The sequence below is a fragment of the Sinocyclocheilus anshuiensis genome, unplaced genomic scaffold (assembly GCF_001515605.1).
Source record: "Sinocyclocheilus anshuiensis isolate Anshui unplaced genomic scaffold, SAMN03320099.WGS_v1.1 scaffold1403, whole genome shotgun sequence".
Classification (NCBI taxonomy): domain Eukaryota; kingdom Metazoa; phylum Chordata; class Actinopteri; order Cypriniformes; family Cyprinidae; genus Sinocyclocheilus; species Sinocyclocheilus anshuiensis.
The window spans coordinates 769,087-796,534 of NW_015538003.1; the positions used below are offsets into that span (position 1 = coordinate 769,087).

Below are 27,448 nucleotides of genomic sequence, written 5' to 3' on the forward strand. Positions count from 1 at the left end.
TCAATGATGTTTTTCTGCCGAGCTGATTGTATATTGCTCATCAGCTCTGGTCTGGTATCCTTTTACAGCCAGTCAGGCTGCCATTGATCGTTTTAAGTGCATTTTCTGAAGGAAAGCGCATCCGTCTTTCCAATAGTTCTTGCATTACCTGCTCCGACTTTCTTTTCCATTTACATTAACAGCAATGCTGACCCTGGATGGGAGAGGGGGTGGTGTGCAACAGAGATCTCTGACCTTCTACACCGCTTCCCCTCTCCATTATCAACCGCACAGGTGTCGTCAAAGTTCCTGTTGGAATTGGAAACTGATACGGGCACTGTTAGGCTTGTAATTCTCAAACGGGCTGTTCTCCGCACGGAGTCCCATCCACCGAAGGATTAATGCAAGGACTACGCTTTCGGTGATACCCACCACGTCTGCAGAAGACATCGGTTTCTGCTCTTCAAAAATCATCAGTATATACACTTTTAAACCCCTTCACCCGTTTTGTCTTTTCGCCACCATCCCCACACGTTTCCTGGGGGGTTGTTTTGAAACTTCTCTGTTTTGCATGGCAGGGGAGTAACCGTGGAGAGGCCAGGGTATCACAAGCTTATGGATTTTGAGAAGAGAGGTGGGAAGGAAGAGACAGAGGAAGGGAAAAGGATGTCGAAAACAGCAAGTAGTAGGACTGGACATGGGGGCCGGGGAACGGGGACTAACTCTGGGGTCCTTATGGTTGGCCCCAACTTCAGAGTTGGGAAGAAGATCGGCTGTGGAAACTTCGGCGAACTGCGGCTAGGCAAAAACCTCTACACAAATGAATATGTGGCCATCAAACTGGTGAGTGCTCTTGTGCGAAGACAAGTACTGTAAATGTCACATCTTCCCATGTTTATGGGAGTGTTATAATTTTTTTATATTTTGAAAGATTTTATATAAAGCAAGTGTTCATTAAAAATGGCTTTTTTGGCTTTCGATGCAGCTTTGGAATACATTTTAATGATAACTATTTCAATATTACATTAGGCAGGATTATTTACTAGACTTTCTTTCCGAGTTTTGCTTCTAGATATTCCTTTTTACAGTTCATATAAATCCGTTATTACAATGGGTAGGTCCTATATTAACATTGTATGCAGTATTGCTGTCCTCAGCAACAAGTTACTTACAGATTTGGGTAATTGCTAATGAGGAAAGCACACAGACGGTCCCTGTTTTAGAAAATGCAATAAATCATTTTGACTGTTTGTTGACGTTTACTCGATTTTTATTTTCTTTTAATGAGCGAATAAGACATTTATTGATGGGTGGCGTTATGGAGTTTTCATTTGCGAGAAAGATGATACCAATTATTTTTTACATTTTGTTAACTTTGGCTGACTGTCAAGTGTAAGGTAGAAACTAGAAAGTCTTTTCTCCATCCAGAGTGAAATGGAAGTTAATCTGAACTATGTTTTTGGCTCTTTCTGGGCCACTGTGATAAATGCAAAGGAGTTTAAGGCTATCCTTGTAAACAGGCAAACGGTTTATCCATACTGCGCAGTAAAGTATTGACTGACGTTGTGGTGAGTGGTCATTATGACGTTACTCCTAACACTCTCTGTGGGCTCAGTTTGGCCTCTAAAACATGAGTAAACAAAAGCCTTTGAGGAAATGGGCACCCAAAATCCATTTTTATTCCAGGACACTTCTGTCAGATGTGTGAAGAGATTTTGCTGCCCCGGAGACTGTCATACAGAACTGGATTTCTTCCAATTTTCATTCACGTATCTGTACTTGGCTCATAAACAGCAAAAGGGACGTCTGAAACATGTTCAATTCGTGCTACACCCAGACAGAAGCTCAAAGTCCAGGGCTATTTAAAGTCCATGTTGTGTTTTATTGTTTGATGGGAGTTTTATAGGGATCATTTTAAGCTATTGATGGGAGGTCCTGTGTTCTGGGAAATGACCGTCGAGTAACTTGGCACCATGAGAAAGGGATTGTCATAGATAGCGTATGCACACTTAGTCGCCCTCCTCCCTGGATACTCCAGTGAAGGATATGATTATCTTTGCATTAGTAACGTCAAAGGCTTTATTATCTTTGCATTGTTGACTATCAAAGCGCATTTTAACTTCTCAATATGAAGTCAAGCACTGTAATTTTAGTGCTAAAATTATTTAGTATTATGATGCACCCATGCCACTGCGTTTCTGTCCACTTTTTCCTTCTGTAACATGGCTGCAATAGGGCTGGGCAATGTAGCTAATAAGAAAAGTTCAATATTTATTAGCCTTTTAACAATGCTCAATTTATGTCTTTACTCTAAAATACATGCAGGTTTGTTTGTAAAAATTGTTGGATTTAATAACTAAAACGGATGACAAAAATGATTTTCACTAATGAACTAAATGAAAATATTTAATTGTTCTTTGAAAATAATATTTATATAATAATTTAATAAAATTGTGATCAAGTTATTTTACATGATTTTAAACTAGATTTTTACTGTTTTATGTCTATCAGTATACCAGTTACTATAGTAATAAATAACGGCAATATTTACTTGCTGTATGTTTACTAAAAACACTATTGTTCAAAGGTTTGGATTATTTTTTCAATGCTTTGAAAGAAGTATGTTATGCTCATCAAGGCTGCATTTATTTAATCACATCTACAGTGAAAGCAGTAATATTATGAAATGTTATTATAATTTATAATAACAATATTCTGTTTTAATATATTTCAAAATGTCATTTATTCCTGTGATGGCAAATTTTAATTTTCAGCATCATTCCTCTAGTCTTCAGTGTCACATGATCCTTCAGAAATCATTCTAATATGCTACATCTTATTATTATCAATGTTGACAGTAAACAGTTGTGCTGCTTAATATTTTTGTGGAAACTGTGATACATTATTTTTTCAGGATTCTTTGATGAATAGAAAGTTCAAAGCATTTTTATATTAAATAGATTTTATGTAGTGATGTAAAAGATTTAATTTCTTTAAAAAATAAAAACTTATGAACAGTTGTGTGTGATACAAAGACTAATAAATGTTATTTATTTTATTTATTTTAAAAAATAAAAATGAAGAAATTAATTACAATTAAAAATAAAATAAATTAATTAATTAAAAGCAAGCCCTAGTGTTGATATTCAAGGGATTTGTCTTCTAATGCAAACTCTAAAGGCAGAATTTTGCACGTCTGTTTTTCACTGAGCACTAAAACCTCAAGACACCCACAGTCCTCACCAGCTGCCTCCTGCTTATTTAAATGAGTCTACCACAAGTTTGTGCTATCAGTTAAACATTCTCGTTGTTTGATTGTGGCACACGTTTGATATAGGTTGAAAATTAATTGTCTTAATGTTGATTTTTGCAGCTGCAGGTTCAGGATTAGCTTAAATCCTCATTGCTGAGTTTCTAGTTTTGGGCATGTTCATGTTTGTACCACATTCCGCTCACATACACCTCACCAAGCAAGAGCCCCAGTGACCCAACCCAACGCCAGTTTACCAAAACCAACATTGATCACGTGTTTTAAAAATTGATAAGCGTTGAAAAGTTCCTTGTCTCTTAATAGCTTGTATAGTTTGTACATTTTTTTTCCTTTTTTTTTTTTTGGTGACAGCTGCACCTGGAGCAAAGGTGAACTTCTCTGGCACGGTTCCCTAACATATGAGAAAGAAAAGAGCCACAGTCAGACTCTGCCCTCTGACGAAATCCCTAGAACAGCAATAATGGGTGAAGGGGGGAAAAAGAAAGGAGGAGAGTTGGAGAAACAACAGTAGTTGGAGAGAGAATAAAGCTGATGAAAGGTTCTCATTGTTCCCTGGTTCTTGTCGACACAGTGCTCCAGTCAGTCCATACTGAGAGGCTCACTAGGGACCCAGAACAGAGCGGAGGAGTGGAAACACTACGTAGTTTCTCTCTCTCTCTCTTTCTCTCACATACTTGTGCTGGGGATCCCAGTTGTGTAATACATGTATGACAGCTTCCAAACAGATACTTTGTAGTAATACAAGAGCTCTGGCTTGTTTGATCGTACATGTGTCCACAGATCTCGCTGTGTGAGAGATTTTGTAATGCTTGGCCGTGGCCTTATGAATTTGATTTCTGTTTCTCTACTGCAGTTGGAATCCTGAGCCCCTCCCATATACAATCTCTTTCATTCTGCTCTCTCATTCATCCATTTATCATTCAAGACTGAGGGCTTGGGAATGTGAGAAACGGACATGTTAGCAGGAGGAATGGATAAATTGGCACAATCTCTAGGCAAGAAGATTGGTTTTGTCATGGTGTCCATTAGCACTTGCTTAATAATGAAGCACTGGATCTCTCTTGCAGTGATTGACAGCTTCTATCAGATGATTGACAGCAACCAGGCTGCTCCGAGAGAGTGAAATTCACAGTTGAATTAGATATTTGTCCCTCTGGGGATATGACCAAAGTGTAATATCACAGTGTGAGTAATTTTATATCACGACAGGGCCGTAGCTTAAGTTCACAGGAACCTGGACAAAATTTTTATGGGTTGGCGCCTGTTCTACCTATGAGTCTATTGCCTGTCCCTGCATCCCTCTTGTTGCTTAAGAATATGGGGAACAAATGCGTTTAAAGTATGTGTGTCTTCGGAGATCGTGTTGATCATGGATGCATTCCTGAAGAATATGTGATGTGTTGTCTATAATGTCCTGTCAGTAAGCAGAAGATTGATTTAATCAGAGTAGATTAAGCCTGTCACATCTGCTCCTAAAACTGCAGTGCGAATGACGGCCTGCTCTGGAATCCTCTCTCATCTCCCCCGGGCTGCTCACACTAGTGACAGTGGTACCAGTCTGTGTATGAAGCTCTGCTGTTAGACCTCTGCAGCTGTTCTCCCTCCATCTGGGACTCTGAAATCTGATCTGAAATCGACGGGTTGAAGGAGCAGGACACAGACCAGCTGTTTCTGTCTTATCCAGACTCCTCGACACCTTTACCCATAATTACTTCAGACTGAAGACCCTGGTTGTGACTGTAGTAACATGCACTTATTTTAGCTTCACGTATTGGTGATAGAAACATTTTAATTGGGTATTTGTTCCAAATTGTCTTTAAATTTAATAAGTTTTACCTATTTGCTAACTTAATGTCTTTGTTGTTGTGCGAAGGGGGTTTAGTGCATGTTAGTCTAAAGAAAAAAGTTGTTATCTTTCAAAATGTGTTTTCCATTTCCATAATTACATTTTTTTTGTAATTATGGAACTAAAATGTTTAATGTTGTCTTTAATTGCTATTTGCTTTCATTTCTAAAAATGTTTGCAACTTAAATTACTAGTAAAATTACAGTAAGGTCACAATAGTTAACTAGATGTTTAATTAATATTAAATAATATTTGATTATTTATTTGTTTGCATGGTACAACCTTCACCATGTCTTTAAATACATACACTTTAAAACATCAACTTGCATCTCATCTGGGTCAGGCAAATCTGAAGTCAACCTAATTTAAAGAGCATTTGTTGGTTTTAAAAAGTAATTTTAAGTCATTTTGCACATCTCTAATAAGAATGGGCAAGAGGGTCACACAGTATTCCTGGAAATAAAGTGCAGACGAAAATTTATATATCCATAGCAGTCTCTGTGGGCTGCTGGCTGTGCAACCTGCCCTCTTCAGCCCATGTCAGCAATAATGATGGATCCCCACCTGGCTTTTCTAACACCTCATCAAAACATACATACACCATTGGCGTTGCAGATGGTCCTTGGGGCCCAGACGTGCTAGTTAATTTAGTTCGCTGGCACATTTTAGTGAATGTTGTTTATGCACCTTCTCAAGCGCCTTCTGCAAGAATTTTTTACTTTTTGAGTCCACTTGTGTGGTTTGTTCTGTCATTTCAGAGTTACCAGTTTATTCCAGATGATTAGCTCCCTAAAAATGTCAGCACATTTAAACACTGAGGCTGGTTTCCAGGGCACAGATTACATATAATCTGTCTTGAAGGTCATTATGTGGAGAATCTCACAAATGATTGGGTATTTTAGAGCAATAGATAGCTAACTGCTGTGAAATCACTCAATGTTGTCCAATGTTGACCTGTTTAATCTTGGAAATTAAAAAATATATTCGACATGGCATCCTGCAAATAAACAAATTTTCAATAAGAAACCACCATTTCATGATCCATTGCTTATTATTGGCTAATTGCATAGGTAAAAGATAATGTGCATTGCTTAGCTCATCATAAAACAACCCACTCTGAATGTGTTTTTTTTTTTAATTAAGTAATGCCTGTAGCCAGTGATACTTTATCCTCCATGTTAAGATGTACTAACGTCCTCTAATGCAGCAGATTATATCATCAATTACAACTGACTGACAAAGATTAACTCCGTTCAGCCTCTCACAGTAATTTTTTTGGATTATGTGTTTCATAATGGCATGGGTGTAAAGGCACAGAGCCTCACATTAAAATGAGATCATGGACTCTTGAATTATTTCTGCGCAGTGGATTTGCTCAGTATCATCTTTCAAGCTTTTTAATGACATTAAAGCTTCAGTTTGTAGAAGTGCTTTTCGTGGTTGTCCCCTCTCGCTGGCCTAAAGTTGTGTCATTTGGGGAGACTGTACATTCATACTCAAAGCTCAAGTCAGTTGGAAAGCCAAAGAGGAACTGATTTTGGACTAGTTGATGTCCTCGGTTGCAGTACAAAGATCATAGTATAGCGGACAAATGGGTTGCGAATGTTGTTGTTTACTGCTGTATTAGACTTTATTTGCATTTAGACATAATTTATTTCAACCACACTTGATTATATTATTTTATAATATAAGGGGGATTTAATATTACAATTAAAACATTGAAGAAATATTGTATGATTATTCCTTAAAAATAAGGTTTTAATAATTTTAGTTGTAGTAGTAGTAGTAGTAGCCTATTCTACTGAACAATAGTAGGCTAATATATTTATCAATCAAGTTAAACCGAACTTTTATTTTGATGGGTTGCCGTGAATACCTTTACATTTCTGTGTGTATATGATATGAGGCTAGCTTTACTCAAATGAAACGGTAAAATACTCATGAAGTGACTCTCAGAGCAGTTCTTGAGATGTTGTTCGTGTGTTAGAGCAGTTCTGGAGAAGATGTTCATGTATTTATGTCTTCATTAGTGAGACGGCAGATGATAATATCACCGGAAGCGTCACGCACGCTTCAGTATGAGTAGTAAACAAAACCGCGAGTCTGCACCATTCATTAACACAGAGAGACGCAGAATTCATATTTAAGTAGTCGTTTTGCGGCTTAATATTTACAAATACTAGTGGGAGTGGGAGTGTGCTCACTTGTGTGTGCGCATCGGGGCGGAACTCCGCTGTGCGTGTCTGCGTGATACAGAGAGCGCGACCATGTAACGTAGAAACAGAAATGACATGCCGTCATGTAAATAAGATAAATAACATAAGGCTATTTAGTGTTTAAAAAAAGAACAAGGTATAGACATGTTTTATAGGAAAGGTAACTTTTTAAATGACTTCTGTTGTGATCTGATGTTATAGAGAAAATAAAATTAACTTGACCTTCAAGGGTAGAAATGGGATTGGGCCTTAATCAACTCTCTCTTTCAGCTAATGTCATCTAGCCCTCTTATTTTTTAACCACTCCTATCCTTTTCATGTAGTAGCGACCACTTTTCATGATCCAATTCCTGAATCCCGATAAATAAAATATTTTTTTTTGTTTTGTTTGTTGAATATCCCATCTCTCTTTGAAATGCATCATATTTTAGAGGAAAAATAAATTGCTAATCAGCCAATCACATGGCAGCAACTCAATGCATTTAACATGAAAGCATGGATCCATCCTGCCTTGTTTCAACGGTTCAGGCTGGTGGTTGTGGTGTAATGGTGTGGGGGATATTTTCTGGGCACACTTTGCGCCCCTTAGTACCAATTGAGCATCGTTTAAATGCCACAGCTTACCTGAGTATTGTTGCTGACCATGTCCATCCCTTTATGACTACAGTGTACCCATCTTCTGATGGCTACTTCCAGCAGGATAATGCACCATGTCACAAAGCTCAAATCATCTCAGACTGGTTTCTTGAACATGACAATGAGTTTGCCGACCCGTACTGCCTGAGGTCTTCCAGTCAGAAAGTCAGCAAGGTGCACCTAATAAAGTGGGCAGTGAGTGTAGGTTGCGAATGTATTTGTTGGTTGTATATCCCTACCGTTATTTGACCTTCATTTTCAGTGTTTAGATTTGAATAAAGCAGTCTGCTGATATACTTATGTGCTCCGAGCACTTTCCTGAGAGATCTTGAGATACTAATGTAATGCTTTTTTGGGCATGTCTGTGGTTTTGGGTGGAGCTCTCTATGGGTGTTAAGACAGGGCACTGATTTCTCGTATTTGCACAGGGCACAGTGCTCACAATAGGAGCCTGTGCCAGTGCCTTGGGCATCCTGTTTATAACAGTGATTCATGATGATGATGATGCTCATTTGCATGAACAGAAACTGTTTCAAAAGTTTGCATGAAATCCACTAACTGCATCAGATCATTTCCATCTCATTAAATGGAAAACTAAAGGAAATGCAAAGTTACTGAAACTGTGGAGATTCCGTGTACCTAATAAAGTGGGCAGTGAGTGTAGGTTGCGAATGTATTTGTTGGTTGTATATCTCTACCGTTATTTGACCTTCATTTTCAGTGTTTAGATTTGAATAAAGCAGTCTGCTGATATACTTATGTGCTCCGAGCACTTTCCTGAGAGATCTTGAGATACTAATGTAATGCTTTTTTGGGCATGTCTGTGGTTTTGGGTGGAGCTCTCTATGGGTGTTAAGACAGGGCACTGATTTCTCGTATTTGCACAGGGCACAGTGCTCACAATAGGAGCCTGTGCCAGTGCCTTGGGCATCCTGTTTATAACCGTGATTCATGATGATGATGATGCTCATTTGCATGAACAGAAACTGTTTCAAAAGTTTGCATGAAATCCACTAACTGCATCAGATCATTTCCATCTCATTAAATGGAAAACTAAAGGAAATGCAAAGTTACTGAAACTGTGGAGATTCCCAGAGATTTGAATGCATGATGCATTGTTGATTTTAAAGAGTGTAACTGCATCTCTGTGTTATTTATTTATTTAAGATGCATAATGTTTCATTTCAAACTTTAGATGTTTACCAGAGGCTTACATCTTATATCAGTAACCCCCCCCACCCACACTTCCCCTTAAAACTGAGAGATTTGGATGGACATTCTGGTGTGCTTAATCTGTCCGATCCCTTCACTATTCTTCCTGGAAAGAGCCGTATGAGTGCCTGACCTCTGTTACATCACAGCTCAACAGATGCAGCTCTGCACTGTTGTGTTTACCCGTTTTCTGAGCAAGTAACATGAGCTGGATTGAACCATTAGAATCCAGAACATAGAGCCCTCTTAGTCTGTAGTGTTTTACCTAACCCAGACATTACTCTTCTGATTTTACCTTTCAATGCCACAGTAAACCTTTAAAACTTTTTTAAATTTCAAACTATTATAAGGATGCATTAAATTGATCAAAGTAACAGAAAAGACATAAAAGACATTGTATGAAAATGTTGTTTCTAATAAATGCTGTTCTTTTGAATGTTATATCGATCAAAGAATCCTGAAAAAAAGCACTTTTCAAATTTTTCAAAACTGATAATTAAGAAATTATTTTTGAGCTCAAAATCAGTATATTAGAATGATTTCTGAAGGACCATGTGACACTGAAGCAGTGTTATTTTAGTATCAGTGAGAAACTAGAAACTATAGTTTTAAATTGTTTTGTAGTGTGTTTTGTCAGTTTTATTCGTTTTTTATTTAAATGTTTATATATTATATTTTTATAGTATATGTCTATGATATTTTATTAATTTTATTACAGTTTATTTTAGTACAGATTTTTTTATTTTACTCTGCATTGGCAGTAATGATTCTCCAATTATTTTATAAATATTTATGCATCTATATAAATATATATTATTAATTATATAGTATTATAAACTATTCCTGATATAATATCAAACAACTACAAAAGTACAAACAAAAGTAATTTTTTGCAGATGTTTTTCATCCAATTTAGTTACATAGGAAGACCACCTAGAGCTACCTGTGGTTAAGTGCTTTAATCAATGATATTTGTTATTGGATTCATGGGTTTTGAACTTCTGATTGGCTTTAATCACAAGGCCACCATTAAGGTCATGTTTGTGACACGTCTGTGGTCAGGTGGATGGATGAGCGCTGGCTGTTAGCAGGCTCTGGGAGATGGAGAGGCCTGGCTGCTGAACTGTGACGGCTCTGTAACGTGACACCTGATTGAAGACTCGCTCAGTGTGTTCTCTGTTACAGGCCATTAACCACTGGAAAGTTTTTTCCAGGCAATCCCTCTTGACTTATATAAAGGGTGCAGTGATGGATTCTTTATAACAAAGGAAATGTGGGAGGGTGACGGAACACGCTGCTAGTTTGGCCATGAGAACTGATACAGTCGTGTTGTTGGCATTGACTTCTCTTTTGCCATCCCACTTCAGTTTTTAGAAGAGCACTTGTGCCATTTGTATGCACTTCACATTTCTATTAACTTTTTTTGTTGCTTAGATTAACTTTTTGTATTTTTACCTTTTTTTCTCCTTTTAATTATGTGTATTAATTTATTTACCTATTTGTTCTTACCTACTGGTGGCCACATTCACAGTGCAACTAAATATTATCACTTCTATCCTGACTTCCACTGCATCCTACAATACATTTTTCCAGAGCAAAATATGTTATGTATTGATAATCTTCTTTTTGAAACATTGATACTAATAAATGTTTCTTGAGCACCAAATCAGCATATTACAATGATTTCCGAAAGATCATTTGACACTGAAGACTGGAGTAATGGCTGCTAAACATTCAGCTTTGTCATGAATAAATCACACATAAATATAATATATTAAAATAGAAAACAGCTATTTTAAATTGTGAAAATTTCGCAATATTACTGTTTTTATATTGTTGATCAAATAAATGCACCCTTGGTAAGCACACAGAAAAATCTTACCAACCCCAAGTAGTTTACAAAATGGTAAAAAATGTGTTTTGTTGGAAAATGTGCAAAATAAAGGTGGATATGTGTAGTGACTAGAAATATGTGATGCTGAAGTTACCTTTGTGCTAGCCTAAAGCTGAGGATTATTGTCACATTTGTGTTATATTTGAGAGATTCTCTGATTATTTCCTGTAATCCTCTAATGCCTAGTTTTTTCCTTCTCTTTCAGGAGCCAATCAAATCCAGGGCGCCTCAACTCCATTTGGAGTATAGATTTTATAAACAGCTGGGAAATTCAGGTAAGCCTCACAGCCTTTCTAGAATCGTATGTTATATGCTTTATGAAAAACCGCCACCTACTCATCCTGTATGAGACCGATCATCCTTCAGTTGTGTGCTGAGAATTGTGGGGGCGGTGATTTCCAACCTTTTGATGTGGCTGCTTCACTCATCAGCAGCAAGTAACAGTGAAAAGGAGGAGGGTCTAAAATGGGATTGAGATTAAGGGGGGTACAAGGTGAGAGGTTACCCAGGGGAAGTCCGCTATGAGAAGATGTGTTCATGCCTCAGTGTGTCTCCCTCCCAGATTTAAATGATCATTTGCTTTATGAATGAGGTTATAATGGATTAAATCTCAGAGCTGTGAGATTGGAGAGCTACCCTCGGCCATTTTGATTGTAATTACCATACATTTTGTGAAGCCAGAAGGCTGAACTTTGATCCTTTTAAGCCCTACAATGAAAAGGACGAGCAGCTTGTACAAATCCTTGGTGCTTCCATCCATTTGATCACTGAACCGGAAGGTTGACTGGCACGAAGTACGGCTCTTATTCACATCGACTCGTAGCCACCCTGCAATGCAATGATCTCATTCACTGAACGCCTGTCTCCAGAGCCGGGATCTGATCTTCTGCCAGCTCACCGGAGCCACTGCTGCCGCCCCTGCAACATTAATAGCCAGTGAAAGTGCAGGCGTGCAGGGCAGGCCCACTATATATATAACTACACGACTCCTCGCGGCTGGGTTGCCATTATCGAATGTCCAGCACGTGACTGATTCCTCTCTAGAAGAAAGCCATATGTCCAGTAGTGCGCGAAGAGAAAATAAACATGGATGGCTATCGTGTTTAGGTTGCTGCTGCTGTTTTGAACCAGGTCTTTCACAAAGCTAAAGAAAGTATAATCATTTATGTTTTATTGTTTGACTTTTTCCAGGGTTTCTGCAGGTCTTAAAAGGGTCATAAAAGTCTTAATTCGTGCTTCCACACATTAAGGCCTTAAAATGTCTTAAATCGGAGCAGAAAATCTTAAATTTATAAAGTAAAGGCATTAAATCTTGCACACACTGCAAGGAATTAATATTTTCCTCAGTGTTTTTGTCAGGATTTTTTCCAATACAAATGTCTAAACATCCTTAAATCAAGATACATGAGATGCAAAAAGAAGATCCATTGGGTATGAAAACTTGTTATCCTTTTGAATTAAGTTGATTGTTCTTACCACATTGCCAGATATTTGTTCTTGTTTTAATCATAAACTCACTTAACTTTCATCACTTTCTCAGTAAACAAGCCTTAAAATCATATGTAATATTGCTTTCCAAATAAATGTATGTTGATTTAAAATATCTTCAGACATTTACAAAATTCTAAATGTTACAAAATAATTACAAAGTATTTTTAAACTGTTGCTGATACAACTCATTGTGTTCTCCCTAGGTATTTATATTTAGAAAACATGTTGTGTTCCCTTTAATTTATTCCTTACATTTTCTATAATTGGTCTTAAAATATGTCTTACTTCATAAATGTACCTTCATAAAACCTGCAGAAACCCTGTATTTATTTGATTGTTTGTGACATTTATCCTTTTATAAAACGTATATAAACAAGATTTTGAGGTATATTACAGGAATAATTATTTTTGGTTTTGGGTTAACTGTCCCTTGTGGTGTTTTGGTGTATTTTACATTGCTCAGAATGTCAAACCTTGACTTTTAAACTTTGCTCCTTTTCTTACTTGTCTTCTATGGACTGATGTGTCTTGTGGTTCAGAGAGTGTTAGGTTATTCTCCCTCTCTGATGCATTTTTGCTGATGCGTGTCATTTATCCTGACCCTGAATCCAAGGCCTAAATGACATGGGACATAACAGTATACTGGAATGGACAAAAGACCACCAGGCTCAAAATGTTCAGCCCTAATAGATGAATGCAGTTTCAAAGACTTTAAGTTTCTCAACCTATGATTTTCAGTGTGATACTGGATCTTACACAACCTGACCTTCTGGTAATGCATAACCATCACTTCAAAGTGAACATGATCGCTTTCCAAAGCAAGCCAGTGGGATCCAGTGATTCACAGTTGTAAAATCTGGATCTAAAGGTTTTATGAAGCCTAAGAGGAGACAACCAAACTAGAGCCTCCAGCTTTCCCAGCAGAGAATCCTTTGAGAGGATCTGCCATTGTGAGACTCATCTTAAGCCACCGGAGAACCTCTGCTCACTTAAACCTGCAGCTAAAGAAGAGTGTTAATTCTCTACCTCCCTGGAAAAAGAGTCCAGGTCATGTTAGGATATTCCTGGGGCATATTGCCACATGCTCTTTCTAATTTGATGTCACAGTTAGGGATGTTCATTTCGGTTATTTTTCCTAACTGACAACCGACGCTACAAAAGCACAAAGATTTGTTCTTATTGTGAATGTACACAAATAAAAGCAAACCTTTTACGATTCCGATTGTCTTTATGACTAAAAGGAGTAGTTGCTTCCACTGTTAGTATGCTCAGTTCAAATATGTAGTAAAGTCTGTGCTGTTAAGTGTTATCACAGTACCGCCGTGATGTTATGCAAAACATTTTGTTTTACGTGGATATTGGAACGCCACAACTTGTTGTTTATATAGCTATAGCTTCTTATATTTTTAATTCTTGTTCTTTTCTAAATACTGTTAATTGAAAGGATTTGTTGTGGAGTGAGGGGAACTAAAATAGCCTAGCTATGTTTACAGTGTTTATTATAATGTTTGTAAACATTTCGCATCGGCGTTAGACCTATTTCTGAAAGAAATAATAAAATGCGACTTATACTCGACTTGTTTTTTTCTTCTTCTAAAAAACACTTTTTTTTATACGTGTAGCATATTTTAACCATGCAGCAAACCTTTTTAAATATTTTGATAAATTACTAAAAAAAAATAATGACCTTTTGCGACTTATACTCGACTTGTTTTTTTCTTCTTCTAAAAAACACTTTTTTTTATACGTGTAGCATATTTTAACCATGCAGCAAACCTTTTTAAATATTTTGATAAATTACTAAAAAAAAAATAATGACTTTTTGAACCGTTTAACTGATTGTATTCATCGGTCAAAAATTCTTACGGTCGGTTAACAGTTAACTGGTTAAAATGAACATCCCTAGTCACAGTGCTGCATTTATCATAAATAAGATCTTTGCTTTGCACTGGGGCTGAAGCTATCGAATATTTTAGTAATCGAGTATTCTACCGAAAATTCCATCAATTAATCGAGTAATCGGATAAGACACATTTTTATTGCTGAAATTGCATATATTAATAACTGTGAAAACTAAACCCATTTAGTGCATTTAATTGCCATATTACATTCAAAATGCAAATACAAATATATAAGAATATAAAAATCTGTTTCAAATTACTTTAAAAAAGGTAAACAGTACAACCAGAAACTAAGACATAAATCAGAATAATAGTAATAAAAAATAAAAAAATAAAACCTAAACATTGTGCAACTTAACGTTCAAGTTTCAGCCTAACTACAGCTCAGGCATGACATAGGCCTTTACTGTCTTCTTAGAAGGCTTTGTGGCTTTTGTAAGAGGCAAAAATTAGTGGGCAGGAAGCTAACGTGGAACAAAAACAAGAGTCCATACACATAACATTTAAGAACACATTTTTCAGCAACATGAATTTAAAGTTATTTGGAGAATAAACCCTCTTAAATGTCTCTCTGCATACTGGTGTGTGTGTGTAATCCTTTAAAGGAGCATGTGGTTGCAAACACAGTGCTCTGTATGTAGTTACAGTAAATGGTAGTGATGCACCGAAATGACAATTCTGGGCCCAAACCGAGAATTCTGGATGTGCTTGGTCGAAAACCGAAACCGAAAATGCTTTATATTATTTAATGAAATAAATAATTATTACAAAGTAGTTTTGTAAGACTTTTTAATTTAACTACATTTTAATGACACAGAATTTAAAAAACACAAGCCAATAAAATAACCACACTTTTATTGAAAGAAAATTGGACAGAAAATATATTAATATTAAATATCAATGTATTATTTTTATTCAGTTCTATGCAACAGAATCAGACATAACTGTTGTTGTTGTTTTTTTTGACTAATTATCCAAATAATGTATAGTCCTGCAAACAGGGTTTTTCCTTTCTCAAAATGCGGCGGAGGTGGTACCATCCTGATCATGTGCACACAATGTACCCACCCTTCAAGTGGCTGAAACAAACACTTTTTACACGCAACATATTTTAGGTGTTATAATAATTATAGCTATGATTAAAGAAAATGACAATTATAAAACATCACTTTATAATTGTCATTTTCTTTAATCATAGCTTTTCTTAAAATGCGGCGGATGTGGTACCATCCTGATCATGTGCACACAATGTACCCACCCTTCAAGTGGCTGAAACAAACACTTTTTACACGCAACATATTTTAGGTGTTATAATAATTATAGCTATGATTAAAGAAAATGACCGTTATAAAGTTGTTTTATTTTCTCTCACCTAATGTTTTATTGTTATTTATTCTTAAAATAGCCTTATGAAATGTTTTCTTTTTCCTCAGAAATGCTGTGTTGTGTATCTAATTATCAAATGAAGGCATAAAACATTAATATCAAGAAATATCAAGTAAACATGTATAAAAATATAAAAACCCTGGCAAAGCTATTATTATCAGCGCATGTGAGCAGAGCATAGCGGGGAGCAGATCAGTGAACGAAATTTTACCAGCGTTGCCCAGTACTGCAAACTGGAACAAGTATACTACATAGAAATTTCTTGTCTGCGCTATTTGAGCGGACTTAGCTTTTCCGGTGAGCATGAGCGGTAAATGAGCAGAATGCACATTGATAGAGCGGAATATTGAACGGAACGTCACACGGCGCAGTGATGACGGCTGGAGGAGAGTGAAACCTGAACACTGCTGGGCGGCGCGGCATATATTTTCGGCGGCCGAAAATTCAGTGCATCCCTAGTAAATGGACTAAACGATTCTCCTAAGCACATCATTTGCCTCGATGATTTTTTGTATTCGAGTTACTCGAGGAATCGTTTCAGCCCTACAGTTTGCACCATCAACAGTTTTGTACTTGAAATGTCATACAGTTTTATGCCTCTGTCAATTATTTCAAGGCATTTTAAAGTGCAATGAAGGGGAATTTGCTGCTGCCCTGTGGCTTGCTTGTTTTAAATAGCTTGTGTTTAAATGTTTAATTGCTGTTGTGCTGCTGATTAAAGCTTTAGAGTTATTTTTAGCTGAGTTGCATGGGGTGACTTTGACTTGGTTAGTGGCTTTTCAATCGTTGCGTTCAATCTCTGACATTTGGGGAAAAAAGGGTCATGGAACTCTCTGCTGTGCAGACTGTGGATGTTTTATGCAGCAGGGCGGATGACGCAAGCCCTCTCATCTCCTGAATCACACTGGGACCTTTGCTGACCAGAGCGATCACGTTTCAGCCCCTGATTCTTCTCCACTGTCCCGCTAATGGAATCAGGGCCTTGTTGTTCTCTGGCTACATGCTGAATCTTTAATATGCAAGCCTTCGCTTGGGCATGTGTGCTAAACTTTGACATTCCAGTGCGTCTGCTCTGAGAGGACATGTGTTTGATGAACAATGAGTTGTGTTGTTTTCTCTCAGGCTCTGTTAGTGATGTGAGTGAGTGCGGTTGTGATATGGCAGAAAATCTCCTTGTTGAACTTTAGTGTTAGCAACGGTGCACCGCAGAAAAAATCCATAAAGCCAAAGACTGCCTACATAGGTGATTGGACACTTAAGCCACGTTTAAAAATGTATGAACTGAACTGATTTCATACATCGACTAAAAAAATGATATGCTGATGACTAACACCATTAGTCGATTGATCGGTTTGTTTGTTTGTGTTTTTGTATTCGTTTATGCTTGTATGCAATTTTTTTTTTTTAATTCATGCATGTATGTGTTTGTTTTATTATTTTTATTTATCAATATTGGTTGACATTGATAATTATCAGCTTAGTAATGATATTTAATTGTGGTTGGATGTTTCTGCCTGCTTTTAGATTACTTTTGCTATCATTATATTTGATCAATATTTCATGTTGTTTAGTTGACATTGACAAGATTTATTGATTTGAGATTTTATTCTCAATAATAAATGATTTTGATAAATTTGAAATTATTGTATTCATTTATTTTATTAAATTTTTTGATTATTATTATCATTAGCACTTTATCGGATAGCTGCCATAACATAAAAAAAGAAAAAGATCAACTTCTCTGTATCAGTAGGAATGTTATCGGTTCATTCCTAATTGAGAGCTGTGACTTTGTGTCCAAATACTTTTTGTGGCCTCTGTAATTACTGCTCATCACATTCCTCTCTGTTGTGCAGCTTTTTTTGCATACTGCATGGATAAATTGGACTGTGCTTCCTCTCATAACCATGCTTTCTGCCTATATAATAATTAAAATATTTAATTTTTTCGGTATGATTTGAAACTCTTTTAAAAACATGCGATTGGCCTTGTTTACAATTCAAGGAAGTGATCCAGCTGCGCATGGTTGTAATTTTCCTTCTTCTGATTGCCGAGTTTGCGTTGGGTTTAAACCTCCGATCTGGTGCTTTGATGAGTCAGCTTCCTGGCTGCACTCTTGCCGTGGGCACATCCATCATCATTGTGGTTTCCAAATAGATCTGGCTGGCTAAAGTGCAGGCAGGTGTGTGTGTGTGCGCGTGTTGGGCACCCCCACCCGTGGGAATGATGTTTGCCAGATCAGGTAAATACTTCTATAATCCTCCCTGGAGCTGGGTTTTCCTAGTGTGTCTCATGCACGTCTGCATCTGACCATTGGACCGAAGAACACACACACACACATGGGATTTGGCACAGGCGACCTGGAATTGAATTGGAAACACTGGCAGTGGGCAGCAGTTAAGAACTGTGTGTCCTTGAGGTCTTGTTTTGTGGAGTCACAGCAATGCTTGCTTTTTCAAAGACGCATCAAAAAAGTAATTCTGCTCAACACCTGTTATTTGCACCAGACTATTTGCTTTGGTCTGTAACTTTAGGCTGTACTATGGTGCTAGGGGTGGGTGATACAAGCAAAAATAGCACAATATTTAAGAAAAATAAATACGTTTTTATTATGAATGAATGTATATATAATATATGAACATATATTTTATTATTATAAATTATTTATACATATATTCACACATTTGAAAATTTTTCCTATTTCTACTGTCATGAATATTCATTTTAATTTTAATATTTATATTTATTTAAATATGTCTTTGTCATTGCTTTTTTAAAACTAAGCAAATAAATGTATAGGCTTCTCACGTTTAGTTGATAATAGTCGTGTTAGGAACAATATCTAAGGGGACACAGCCTTTTTTCTTTAATGTACAAGCTTTTTTTGGTCTTTGATTGAACGCCCATTCCCCGCCATAAAGCATGGTTTTGCATGCAATTATGCAAGTTTTGCATAATTGCAGTAGAACATTTATACTAGTCTATATAGTTTCATTTGGTATATTACCCACCCCTACTATGCTATATAGTTTCAGTGGAAGCAAAAGAGTTTTGTTGAATGATGTTCAGCCTCGCCTTCATTTACCTTTTAGAATCATGTCCATTGTCTGTGCACTGAGTTCTTACTGTGGGGGAGAACGTGCCGTGTACGTGGGACAGATCAGCTGTTTTACAGCCCTCTGTAAACTCTGAGCATGAGATAGTCGCTGTTTTAATGAATTGCATGATGTGCTTTCTCTCAAAGGGCTTGTTAGTAATGTTTTGTTCAAGGTATTGTCATTATGGGTCCTGTCGGAGACGGTGGCCTGTACTGGCTGTGAACAGGATGCTAAACATTTGGTGGTGTTAAGAAAATAATAGTACAAAATAGGGCTGCACGATAAATTGCATGCGATATTTAATGCGCATCTTGTCAGTAAAGCCGGTTCTGTAATCAGCGGTAAATCTCCATCACCTGCGGGCTTTCACATTGAGCAGCATTAACTACACAGAGCCGTTGTTCACTGACGAGTTGCGCAAAACCACGTTCATATTCGCGCGATTTTTTGTGCAGCTCGTCAGTGAACAACGGCTCTGTGTAGTTAATGCTGCTCAATGTGAAAGCCCGCAGGTGATGGAGATTTACCGCTGATTACAGAACCGGCTTTCTGACAAGATGCGCATTAAATATCGCATGCGATTTATTGTGCAGCCCTAGTACAAAACCATTTCTCTAAAGGACAAAAACAAGAGTTTGAGATTCCACATTTGCATTTCACTGGGTTGTTAAATGATCATTTTGTCTTTTGTCTTTGCAGAGGGAGTTCCTCAGGTCTTCTACTTCGGCCCTTGCGGGAAGTACAATGCTATGGTTCTGGAACTGCTTGGGCCCAGTCTGGAGGACCTTTTTGACCTCTGCGACCGCACTTTCTCCCTCAAGACCGTCCTAATGATAGCTATTCAACTGGTAAGCGTCTGGTCAGAGAGGCTGTTAGCTTTTTTCAGCAATTTTGGTTTGTCTCATTACACATTTAGGATTTCTGTTGGCTGTTTTCTAAATGATTTCTAGGAATCGTTCAGCTCTGGCATGTTTGTGTTGGATTTTTTTTTTTGTTTTGTTTTTTGGTCCAGAATGTCCTTAACAGCGTCTTCCTTGTTTTTTTCAGATAACACGGATGGAGTATGTTCATACGCGGAGCTTGATATATCGAGATGTCAAGCCAGAGAATTTTTTGGTGGGGCGGCCGGGGTCTAAGAGGCAGCACACCATTCATATCATTGACTTTGGGCTTGCCAAAGAATACATAGACCCCGAGACCAAAAAACACATCCCATACCGAGAGCATAAGAGCCTGACTGGCACTGCCCGGTATATGAGTATCAGCACACATTTGGGAAAAGGTGTGCACTAAATACTCTCCTTTCATTTTCCTATGAAAACCAGCCTTGTGTTTCCAAAATGTTAAACTGATTTCTTGGGTGAAGGGGAAAAATAATAAAATCAGCAACCCACCTTAAATTACATACTTTCATTTTCTTGAGTGACTCATATTTATGTAATCCACTTAATCGTGTAGTTTTAAATATATCAGTCTCACTTTACAGCGAAAATGTACCTGTTGTCCATCAGTATGACGTGTAACAGTTGTTGTTTTTCTTCCCCCTCAGAACAAAGCAGAAGGGACGACCTAGAAGCACTGGGCCATATGTTTATGTACTTCCTGAGAGGCAGTTTGCCCTGGCAGGGCTTGAAGGTTTGCACTTTTCTACCACCCATTCTTGAAATGATTTCTTTTCGTTTTGATCTTTGCGACCTTTTTGTGGTATTAATAAAGGAATCCTCAGGTCTATGCACATGTACAATACTGCTGAAAATGTTAGGGTGGTAAGATTTTTTTTTAATGTTTTTCCACCAAGGATGCATTTATTTGATCAAAAATACAATAAAAGCAATATAAATATTAAATTATTACAATAAAAACGTTTTAATTTCACTGTAAGTCTCCAGTCTTCAGTGTCACGTGATCCTTTGGATATCATTCTAATATGCTGATTTGCTGCTCAAGAAACATTTCTTATCAATGTTGAAAATGATGTTGCTGATTTTTTTTTCATGATACTCTTCAGTATTGTTTGATGAATTAAAAAGTTTATGAAAGAACAGCATTTATTAGAATTTTTTGAACATTACAAATGTCTTTGCTGTTACTTTTGAATGCATCCTTGCTAAATAAACCTATTAATATCTTTCAAGAAAAGTCTTAATGACCCCAAATTTTTTGAACAGTAGTGTAACTGAGAAGTGTGATGACATGGCAATAAATGCAGATATCAGCTGCTCGTGTTGTGCTTCAGTTGCTCAGCCATGTGTCATAGAGCAGCGAGTCACATGACCGTTGCGGTTGCTTCTGAACGCACACAGGTGTTAGAAGCTCTGCACTTGCATGCTGAAGTACTGTCTCTCACACCATTGTTAATTCATCACTTAAAGGGATTACATGGAAGGCACATGACAGTAGGGTGAGAATGAAAAAGTCAATGTTAAAAAAAAATAGTAAAACAATCTTCTTTTGTTGTGCGAGTCATTGCCTATTCAATAAAACTAGCCAGAGGCAAAATCGTGCCCTGGATTTATGTGTTGCATATGCTTAATTACATTTCAGCCAGGTTTAGTCTTTCATGAAGAGTTTGTTGGTGAGAAGCCATTTGTGTGTTTTCCATACAGGCAGACACACTGAAAGAACGTTACCAGAAAATTGGCGACACCAAGCGAGCTACGCCGATCGAAGTGCTATGTGAAAGTTTCCCAGGTTAGTGCCGTCCATTCGGTTATGTCAAGCACAGTAGCGTGTGAATCGTTTCCCTGAACTAACGCCATTTCTGTTTTCTGTTCAGAGGAAATGGCCACCTATCTGAGATATGTGAGACGACTGGACTTTTTTGAGAAACCAGATTACGACTACTTGAGGAAGCTCTTCACAGACCTCTTTGACAGGAACGGCTATGTCTTCGATTACGAGTATGACTGGGTCGGCAAGCCTCTCGTGAGTGTTTGTTTCCTCCACAGATATTTCCTCTATGCTTTTCTTGTGTACTTCAACTGTCAAAGGCCTTTGTCATGCTACGTTGGGTTTATTTCCAAGTGTATAAGTGTGAGAGACATGCTCAATGGTGAGATCATTGTTGTCTTTTACAGCCTACACCTATAGGCCCCATCCCCACAGACACACCCCAGCCAAGCAGCAGAGACAAAGCACAACCGCAGACCAAAAACCAGGTGAGTTGGGTGCACAGTTAAACTCGGAGTGAATCTACTTGAGGGAAGTACGCTATACACTTTTTATTCACCCTAGGTGGTCGTAGTGTACATCTCATTCGCTCCAGTGCAGTGTAGGATGTATCTTACACACTCAAAGCCAGATATAGTATACCCGCCCACTGTTCCTCTTTAGATATGCAACCAATCAGAATAAGCCCTGATGCTTTTGGTCATACACATTGATGACAGAGGAAAAGTTGTTGGAGGAGTTGCTCAAGTTTGGTGTGATGTTACAGTTGTGCAATGCAGTTTTTGAACATCATTCGTGTGATTAATTAGTGGGATGGAAGGCTGGTTAGTTGTGCCTTGCTTGGTGTAAACAAATCTGTTTTAGTGGCCAGTTGCTTAGAGACAAAGTTCTCTGCTGCTGAATCAAAATGCTTTCGGTTCAGTGGCGGTATCAGCACTGTCTCCACTTTTTCTGTAGGGCATAAATGTTCTGACTGGAGATGAGGGCCATATGGTGAAAGTCCATGAATATCATGTTTCCACATCTGTTTTGTCTTATCTTGATGATTATGACAATGTGAACAGGACAGGAATTCCTCAATAATGATTCAAAAGTTTGTTGACAATAATATTTTAAAATAATTTTGAAAGAAGTCAAAAATGTTTGTTTCCTAAGTCTCAAAAATACAATAAAACAGTAATATTGTGACATATTATTAGTTCTACATTGTTTTCTATTTTAATGTATTTTACAATGTAATTTTTTCTTGTAATGTCAAAGCTGAATTTTCAGCAGCCATTATTATAGTTTTTAGTCACGTGATCCTTCAGAATTCATTCTAATATGCTGATTTGGTGCTTAAGAAACATTTCTTATCATCAGTGCTGCTTAATATGTTTGTGGAAACTGAGATGCATTTTTTTCAGGATTCTTTGATAAAGTTCAAAAGAACAGCATTTATTTGGAAATATAAATATTTTGTAACATGTCTGTACTGTCACTTTTGATCAGTTTAATGCATCCTTGCTGAAGAAAAGTATACATTTCTTCTGCTTCAAAAAAAAAAAAAACACTTATTGACCCAAAACTTTTGGACGGTAGTGTACTTGTTTTTAAATTTGTCTTTGTCTGGATTTTGTGTTCTTGCTGTCATTACGCAACTCCAGCACATACTCCATTTCTTGGTGGCTCATCCATGTTCCAGTGAAATCACAAAATAAAGTGTTGCCAAAATGTGCCCCTGTTCCCAATATACATCCACTAACAAACAGAGAGTGTTCTTCAGTGCAGCACAGAATGCCACCCTGGAAATTCTGATTTCATTATGGCTCATCCCTTCATTCCTGTGACATCTTTAAATAAAATATATCAAATGTGTACTGATGTACATCCACTAACATATAGCTGCAATTTTGCTTGTTTTATTAAAAATCCCAGTTTAACCCAGAGTATCTCTGCATTCATTTCATGCTACATGAGCATAAAATGATCTTAAAAGTCTGGTGGAAGATTGTTGTACATATATGTGCCCCTCTGCTTGTACTTGCATGTCTTTAAAAAACAATGTTAACAGTTATAATGGTAGTGTTCATGTCATTATTTTTAAAAAAATAGCCTCTTGCTTTGATTTCTAATAGCAGCCTTTCTCAATTCTGCATGTTTGCTGGGTTTTTGTTTATTTTTTCTCACTCTGTTTTTTTTTCTTTATTTCCATTAGTTTGTGTCATTCACTTCTAACTTTTATCTTAGTAATTGAGCAAGCTTCTGCATGTGAGATGATGTCTTTTTAATGTTTTATTTTTCGTTTGTTTGTTTACTCACCCACCGCCCCTTCCCATCATACCTCAAAATCTCCATCCATCTCACCCCGCCCACCCTCCATGCTTCTCCGCCCAAAATGCTTCTTCCACTGTCGATCAGTCGCCCGAGCCCAAAGGAAGTGAGTCCCAGCTCACTCCAGTGACCAATAAGGAGACTCTGGGGTCGCAACTCACGGCCGAGAGGCTGGGGGGCTCAGTGCAGGTACTGCTTGCTCATGGTGTTGCTTTTTGAGTGAGCATGGCTGCTTTTCTCTGTTTCGCACACTCATTCATCTGTGACACTCAGCTTGGCTCCTTTAGGCTCTGAACACACTACAGATGGCGGCAGTGCCGTTCCTTGGAGATACCATGTGTTTTAAATAGAAGCCATCAAGCATTTTAGCTGGAGAGCAGCTCACGGTGTGATAGGATCTAATGGATGCTGATAGATTTCAAAAGAGAAACTCTTATGTGGTGCATTTGAAAGGCACTTGATGAGACACATGTGCCACCTAGTGTTGGGTTTTGGAATGATTTCCCATGGTCCAAACACAGATCTGGTGTTTTTCATCTCACATCTTAAGATAATTATGTCTTTTGAATCATCTTAAGGACAGGGTTATTATAGTTTTGAATTTATAATTTAGTTTTTACTTCTCTGTTGTTTTCAATTTGTCTTTACAAATTAGTTTTTTTGTTTAGTTTGTGTTTTAGTTATTTCAAAGATTTCTAGTTAATCTGTTTTTGTTTTACTGCCAAATCTATTTAGAGTAGAATACATTTTTTTAGATTTTATATTAGTTCTGGAACCATGAAAATGTGTTTTGGTTTATTTTCAATTTTTCAGTTTTGTGATACACTAACATTCAAAAGCTTGGGATATTTAAATTTTTTAGGTTTTTGAAGAAAAGTTTTTATTCTGCTTACCAAGGCTGCATGTCTTTCATAAAAATAAAAAAAAACAGTAATATTGTGAAACATTAAAATAAATAAAATAATTTTCCCCATTGAATATCATATAAATGTATTATTTTGGCAGAGCTGAATTTTCAGCAGCCAGTACTCCAGTCCTCAGTGTCACATTATTCTTCAGAAATTATTCTAGAATTATATTTTGGTGCTAAAAAACATTGTTCTGCTAAATATTTTTGTAGAAGCTGATACTCATTTTTTTTTTTTTTCAAGATTCTTTGGTGAATACAAAATTCAAAAGAACTGCATGTGTTCGAATTTGAAATATTTTGTGACATTATAAACACCTTTACTCTCACTTTTGGTAAACGTAATGAATCCTAGATGAATAAAAAATATTAATTTCTTAAAAAAAAAAAAAACATATCGATCCCAAACCTTTGAAAATTAGTGTATAAGAAAAATTATTTTTAGTTTTAATTAACAATAATAACACTGCCTCAGCACAAAGATTCCAGTTACAAGTTCTACAAAATGACTTTTTTATGGGTTGAATATGAGAGGCCCAAACAAACTTTTTTTTTTTTTTTTTTTTTAAACGGGAATGTTGCAGTGTAGTCACGTTTTCTACCTAAAAAAAAAAAAAAGATGAGTCATTAATGACTCATTTGAATGATCACATATTCACGGTATACTTTGCTTCCTCCCTTTTCCCATATATGTGTATAATCTTTAAGGATGAGTGTTGTGGTTGCACAAGTTGGTTGTGGTAAATTTTTTAGGAAGTACTTTGTTGTGTTGTATCTGTCAAATTATATTTTGATGAAATAGCAGTCAGTACATGTGTTTATTAGATTAATTCACATACTTTGAAAAGTGTGCTCTTTTGGTCATATGAATCTCATATCTTTAATATTTACAATTTACAATTCACAGTTTTTAATGACCTATTACAGGATGCATATGTTTCTTTAGAGTGTAAATTGTGACTCACTGAAGTAAATAGTTCAGTTCTTGGGATTGCATGACATGTTTTTATTGTTTCTGTCTTTGTGATCTTCAGGTCATGAGCTCCATGAATGGAGAGCTGAACACAGACGACCCAACCGCAGGACACTCCAACGCTCCCATCACTGCACCCGCTGAAGTAGAGGTGGCAGATGACACAAAGTACGTTTATTATCACCAGAAGTCCCCCAATGGTGTTCCTAAAATAGCAAATCAGTTTTCATTCTGTTAAAAAAATAATATTCTGAGTGTAAAGGTGTTTGTATACAAATTACATAAAATAATGCAGCATATTAATTGCTGACACCTTTTCACTCATTGTATTATTAGTTTGATATTATCCCTGTATGTGGGTCGTGATGAATCATAACAGACCAATTAATCACTGTAAAATCATCTTTGCCCTCTTTATTACCATTGGCTGTCACTGCTCGTTTGCATAAATGTTTCAATGCTGGATATGCCAACTTTGCATCGTTATAGCTCTTCAATTCTAATTGAAAATAAATTATTTACGAATTGCTAATTTTGTCTCTGCAAATTGCTATATGAATGTCCCTTTACTGCTTTAATGTCCCTCATTATGCCTCATTATTTCCTTTTTTTTTTTGTCTGTAGTAAATTTTGCTCTGATTTTCTTTTAGGTGCTGTTGTTTTTTTAAGAGAAGAAAGAGGAAAGCTCTTCAGAGGCACAAGTGAAGCGCGCTCTTTGAAAAGAACTTGAAACATTCTGGTCACTGTTAAGTTTGAAATGCAAGCAAATACACAGATCTCTCTCTCGCTGTCTTTCTCTCTTTCTCTCTATCTCTCTCTGTCCCCATCACACTTTCTTTCATAGATGCTTCACCACTTAATGGAGTGCAAAGGAATGATGTTGACTGTCCAACAGACTCTGGTTCCTTCCAAAAAAAAAAAAAAGAGAATAATGAAGATACATAATCACACAAACATGAAAAGATGATGATATGAAATTAAATGATGATATAAGACCACAGTGTGTGAAAAGATGCTGTTTGAAACGTTTATTGTTTGTTGATCAGGGGACGTTACATCAGTGAACAAATGATTTAAGTTTTCTTAGAAATAGATCTTATTTGTGATTAAAAACATGAGGGCAGGAGTCGCCTCTGCACTGGGAACGACCCCCAACTAAATTACAAAATAACAGGACACATTTCATCTCAACCAGACTCTGGAGTCTTTTTTTCCCTGTAATTTAATTTTTTTATTTGTATTTTTGATTTAAAGGAATCCTTGGGTTGTGAAGCAGTTGTAGTGTCCTGGAAATGCTTTCTTTTTGTCCTTTTGTCTTTTTAAAAAATATATAAATTCTTCCATTTTTTTCTGTTATTGTGGACTCTGTAGCACAGTTACTGCCTCAGGTACTGTGGGGGACGGAGAGACAAATGGATATTATTCTCTTGTCATTGTTGTTATTGCACTTTTGGGAAAAAAAAGAAGACAACAAAGTGGGCTTGAAATGAAACGACGAGACAACCGACAGACTATATAAACTGATGTGGGAGCGCATCCCGCACAGGGCTGATATCTGTTCAAGGACCGTTTAAGGAAAAGAAGAAAAATATGTTCTTGTTTTATTTTTCACGTCAAAGTTTATTTACCAGGAAATCATAGTTTGTGCCTTTCCA

At 36.9% G+C, this 27,448-nt stretch overlaps 1 protein-coding gene across 3 annotated transcripts; it reads left to right on the forward strand.

Moving 5' to 3' along the window:
* Positions 1–365: 365 nt before the first annotated feature.
* LOC107676849 (casein kinase I-like) lies at positions 366–26,738 on the forward strand. Of its 3 annotated transcripts, XM_016471546.1 has the most exons (12): positions 366–455; positions 558–822; positions 11,260–11,329; positions 19,630–19,778; positions 19,978–20,212; positions 20,480–20,565; positions 21,537–21,621; positions 21,707–21,855; positions 22,008–22,088; positions 24,001–24,102; positions 25,855–25,961; positions 26,444–26,738. In XM_016471546.1, exons 2-12 carry the CDS (start codon positions 595–597, stop codon positions 26,496–26,498), a joined length of 1,347 nt encoding a protein of 448 aa, XP_016327032.1. In that variant the 5' UTR covers positions 366–455; positions 558–594; the 3' UTR covers positions 26,499–26,738. The 3 variants fall into 3 exon arrangements, with proteins under 3 accessions (XP_016327032.1, XP_016327023.1, XP_016327040.1); XM_016471537.1 differs by having other exon boundaries at positions 366–822; XM_016471554.1 differs by lacking the exon at positions 24,001–24,102 and having other exon boundaries at positions 366–822.
* Positions 26,739–27,448: the final 710 nt, after the last annotated feature.